Raw genomic sequence first — 5,588 nt, 5'->3', positions numbered from 1 at the left:
TAATATCTGCAATTTATTTTAATTGTTTGATAAAAATTTCTCTCTATCATTGATTGAGTTACCATTATGTCAAACCGTTCGTTTTGAGTCGATTTTTTAAAACGGCTAATTCAATATCTCATCCATAAAAATATTACGCAAGTCTGAAGATTTTATTCATAATTAGTCTCGGAGAAATAAATAAAAATTGATACTGTTTATCTTCCTTTTATTAAGTGAATGGATATTTTTTATAACAAATATTATTATAAGTATTTTCTTGTTTATACCAATTACGCTAAATAAAATTATATAATAACCATTTTGCTAAGAATTATTTTTTTTGTTCATTTAAATTTAATTGTCACAGGTGAAATTTAAAATTCGATAACTAATATTTAAAAAAAAATTTTTTTTTTTTGGGGATGGGAGAATTTTTGGAGCTCTTTTGTGGAGGGGGGGGGGGATTTTTATCGAGGAGCCAAGCCAAGTTTGGAGACCGATCGGCAATGCTACACTCCTACTGTTATTTTAGTTTTGATAATCTTTCTTTCCGGTCAGACAACTTTATTCCGAACATTCTCATTTCATAATTATATATCTTCGTAATAATATTTGGCAGAAGCACGCAGAGGTACCATTTTCACGGCCCAGATTTGAAATTAAAATAAAATTTCCGCGGGTTTGGTTTTTTTTAAAAAAAATTGCAATATACCTAATCGGCACTTTTACGGATTTTTATTCGCCTTTTACCTATTATACTAATTTAAATTCTAGCGTGGCTGTCGTGATTGCGGAGAATGTCGTGAGGTCAGATATGAGGTATTGACGGGTTCAGTCTCATATAGTGATTATTTATATATTCGAAGATACTATTTTTTTTAAAATATTATTATTGGTATTATTGCTATTGCTAACTAATCAATCTAATTATTATATATGGAATTTGTGTATTTATCACCTCGTGGTATTATATATTATATAGTGTTCAACACAGGCACGTAGCCAATGGGGAGGAAAGCGGACCCCCCCCCCTCCCATGGGAAATTTGCCTGTTCTCTTAAATATCATTTTAAGCTAATGACGATTTCCCACACCCCTTCCTCCTCTGAAAATGTATACAATAGAAAGAATTTGAAAGAAAAATTTAGTAAAAATTGATATCTTTTTAAAATAACGACTATAATTCAAAATTTTTAGAAAAAAAAAATCATTTTAACAACAAAATAAACGAAAACCCATAATTATTTTTATAAAAAAATCTAATATAGCCAAAGGCCTACAGTAAGTGAACTTAAAAATCTCCAACAAAATTTAAGAGGAGAATTTTCACCTAATAGTGAACCCCTCCCCCCTTTATATCAAAATCCTGGATACACTAGGGGTTCAAGGACTGAAATATATATTCCATAATATTATAGAATTTTTTTTATATTATTACAATCACATATAAATATATACACACAAGAATCAGGGTAACGATGTGTAGTCTTGGTCATCACATAACAATTAGTTAAACAAAGACCAAATTTTTTTTTTTTTGAATGCTATACAAAGACCAATTTTTATGTATTAAGGGAATCACGTCATTGCTTCCGATATTCCATATCAGAGATCTGGAATGCTTTCTGGTAACTTCTGAAAATATTTTTGGCCCTGGGTTGGGTAGAAAATTTTTTTTTGGTATCTAAAACATTTGATGAATTTTGATATTTTCATAGAAGTGATAATCCATAGCGTGTATTATTTTTCAGGGACCTGCAGTGGTACCATTTGCACAGTCTGGGCCGGATTTTTTTTTTTCGAAATATTTTTTCGGCCTGGCCAGGGTTTTTCCGGCTCTGCTTTTTTTTTAAAGCTAATAATGGCGATTTCAAATATTTGGTTTTAAAATATAAGGCCCGGGCCAGGCTTGCAGATTTCTGATATTTTTAATCAAGATTATATATATATTTTTGGTATTAAAAATTTTTTTTTAACCCAGCACTGTGCCAGGCATTGACTAAATTCCCACCTAGTAAGGTTCTTAAAAATTTCTTTTCTATATATATCATAACCCCGTAGCAAACACCTAGTTAACTTCAGAAGACAAAAAACCGATCCCTGGTGGGATTTCGTCCAATCATCGCTTTCCTCTTTATTTTAAATATTTTTTCTTAACGTATTTTTAAAAACAAACTACCCCCCCCCCCATTATTTTTTTAGAAAAATTTTATAACTTTTCAAAAATTTACTCTTATTTAATATCCTATATTCACTTCATTTCAAATTCATTTCTTCGTATTTCCATATTTTACTTTAGAAAGTATTTTTTATATAAACTGCTAAATTATTTTTCCTTTGAAACAAAAATTTTTTTTTAAACTCATAATTTCAAATTAAACAACATTTGAAAACATTATATCGTATTATTTAAAATAGAATTATAATATAATTGCGTCCTATAAGTCAAAATTTTATTTAAAAATAAAATGAATTAATTTATAATTAAAATTTACGAAATCAAATTTGAACAGATAAATGTATATAATTTTAAAATCATATTTTTTTTTCTTTATTACAAATTTCCTCTTGTTTGTTGGTCAGCTTCGATTGCTTCAAAAAGTGATTTAAAATTTCCTGCACCAAAGCCCTGATGATTGTGTCTTTGAATGACCTCCAAGAATAACGTTGGCCGATCTTGAACACACTTGGTGAATATTTGTAAAAGATAACCGTTTTCGTCGTAATCTACCAATATTTTTAATTTTTGAAGCATATTCATATCCTCTTTTACTTTAGTTTTAGATGTTTTCAATTTTTCTTTAAGGGTTTCATAGTAAGTGTCAGGAATTTTTAGGAATTCTAAACCTCTCTTCTTTAACGATTCGATGGAGTCTATTATGTTATTGGAATTGAGAGCTATGTGTTGAACCCCCGCCGATCCATAATAATCAATGTATTCCTGTATTTGACTTTTTCTTAGACCAGGTGCTGGCTCATTGAGAGGCATTTTCAGTGTTTCTTCATAATTGGTGACAACTATTGATCGCAACGCAGAATATTTTGTGTGCACTTCTTTATCATCTACCGACCAAAATCGGTGAAACTGTAAAACCTTTTCGTACCAATCGGAAACTGGAACCATCATTTGATCTGGTTGATTCCCTACAACGTGATCTATAAATTGTAAATTAGCTGCTGGCAACTCGTTGAAAAATTCTGGCTGAAATAAAGCTCCTTTATAATTTGGCAAAAAAAGGCCATTGAAATTTTTTCTCTCAACCAATGTGTGTGTAGTGTCACCATACGTTTGCACAGTGGCCATCATTACATGTCCGTCATCATCTTTTTCTGTCCATGGTTCTTTAACAATTTTACCTCCCTTTTCCCTGATTTTCTCTATTAATGGTACCAAATCTATTACCGAAAAGGCTATATCTTTTACCCCATCTCCGTGCTTGATTAAATGTTTGGCCATTTCTTCATTTTTCTCGTCTAACGCAGATTGTAAAACGAATATGATTTTGTTTTGCTTTATAACATGCGAAACGATATCTCTACAACCAGTTTCTAATCCTTTATAGCATAAGGGCTTAAATCCAAAATGTGTGCAGTACCATTGAGCGGCTTGTTTAGCGTTTCCCACCCAAAATGTCAAATGATCGAAATATTCTATCTTGCCATTTATCGGCTCTTCTCCCTTTTCAGTGTAATATGTCATTTAGAAAATTAAATATTGTTTTATTCGTTCAAATTTTGTTTTAAAATTTATGTGTGACGTTATTAATCGTATGATAAAAAAAATGATCATTTATTAACAATCTGTTTTAAAAAAAAATTTTTAATATAAAAAACAACAAATTAATATTTTATTTACTCTTTAATATTTATACAATGGTCCTTTGTTATTTATTTTCTCCCCCTTCCACCCAGCTTACTTTTGCCATATGTCTTGGGAAATTTCCCACAACATATGAAATTTGCTTTTATCGTATTTCAAACCAATAAAATAAAATCCCCACTCTCTTATCTCAAAAAATAAAACGTATAATATCATTATTATAAACCATTTAATTCGAAAGAAAAATAAGTACAAGTTAATCTAATTTTAAAAAAAAATTTAAGGATTAAAATTGAAAATTCTTAGAAAAAAAAATATCATTAAACAACAAATGAAGTGTAAACCCCAAAAATTATTTAGCTAAAGGTCTACAAATATAAAATTTAGTGGCATAAAATCCCGTCTAATAGTATTCCCTTTAGGAAAATTCTGAACACCTATGGTCCTGTCGGTCTAACGTCGATTACCCTTCCTCACTCCTTATCCCCCCCTATAAATTAAACAATTAGGTTTTTAATTGCCCACACTTTAAAAATTCGTGGTAATTTATTTAATCTTTAATACCGTGAAAAACATAATTGCCTTAATCATATTACATATTAGATATATAAATTAGCATATTATATACTTGGATTTATTTCCTTTCTTACAAAATTAAAGTACGAACGTTTTCCTTAGGCAGATCATACAAATAAACATTTCTTTGAATTAAACTATTGTTATCTTATTACGAATCCAATTATGTATTTCTTAAAATTATTTTGGTTATTAAATTTTTTATTCTTCTTTTTCTTTTATATGTTTAAATATGTTAAAATTAAATAATTTATAAATGCACTTCACTTTGGTTAAAACAAATTTATTATTAACATACTATATCTATCAATATAAAAAAATATATAATTAAAAGTAGGGGAATTAAAAAAAATGATAATTTATATTTAGGTATGATCGGCGGGGCTTAATGACCCATGTATGGATATGCAGTTGGAACGACAGATTTCAATTGATATTTCGAAGGTAGGAGCCTTCTTTTGGATCACCTGTGTTTAAACGTAACCTTTACCCTAATGTTTTGAATAATTTTAAGGCTTGGGGTCCAAATGATCCACAGGTTTTTGTTATCGCATAATTAACTATCCATTTAAAAATTAGAAAGGGATAAATAGGTTTATATAGTTTCATTTTTTTCTAACAAAGGTTTATTATCTTGCGTATCAGGCCAATCCGGTAAAACTTTCATGGCGAAAAGATAATATCGCGAATTTATTTCTGCGAAACCTTAACCGCAAATACACTTTAGCGAACCAACCCTTTATAGCGAATTTTTCACCGCTAATGTATATGCGCGAAATATTATTGTTAGCTCATTATCAAGCGAGAGACTCCCGCAATTTCTTAGGTTACAGTTACAGGCAAACATTCCTCTAGTGCAAAACTCACCGCAATCTTAAATCTCCCACAAAAATCTTTTAGTTTTCAATCTATAAATAATAATTGTGAGAAACAGTATTTCATTATTTTTCAAAAAAAATTTTAAAACTTTTTCAAAAAACATGTCTAGTTTGTCGATTTCCTTCTAACTAATAAGTTTTATCCAATAATAACACATCAAACCATGTGTTTGTGTTACTTAATTTTAGGAACTAGAATAGGAACATTTTATATGGACAGGAATAATTATTTTATTTATCATAGTTATCTTAACTTTGAGCAAGAACAATTCAATCATTTATAACCAGTTATTTAAAACATAGTATATTATAACTCCACAATATTATCGAGT

At 29.3% G+C, this 5,588-nt stretch overlaps 1 protein-coding gene across 1 annotated transcript; it reads right to left on the bottom strand.

Annotated features, from left to right (window-relative positions):
• Positions 1–2,421: 2,421 nt before the first annotated feature.
• LOC135931171 (4-hydroxyphenylpyruvate dioxygenase-like) lies at positions 2,422–3,744 on the bottom strand. Its single transcript, XM_065468084.1, has one exon. It carries the CDS (start codon positions 3,680–3,682, stop codon positions 2,537–2,539), a length of 1,146 nt encoding a protein of 381 aa, XP_065324156.1. The 5' UTR covers positions 3,683–3,744; the 3' UTR covers positions 2,422–2,536.
• Between the last annotated feature and the right edge of the window lie 1,844 nt (positions 3,745–5,588).

This window comes from Gordionus sp. m RMFG-2023, chromosome 1 (genome assembly GCF_954871325.1).
Source record: "Gordionus sp. m RMFG-2023 chromosome 1, tfGorSpeb1-WG-v2, whole genome shotgun sequence".
In the NCBI taxonomy this organism is placed as follows: domain Eukaryota; kingdom Metazoa; phylum Nematomorpha; class Gordioida; order Chordodea; family Parachordodidae; genus Gordionus; species Gordionus sp. m RMFG-2023.
The sequence above is the reverse complement of the archived record's forward strand: the minus strand, read 5'-3'. Positions and strand labels throughout refer to the sequence as shown.

Excerpts from the sequence above, each read along its gene's own strand:
- LOC135931171 (XM_065468084.1), bottom strand. The coding sequence starts at position 3,682 with ATGACATATTACACTGAAAAGGGAGAAGAGCCGATAAATGGCAAGATA.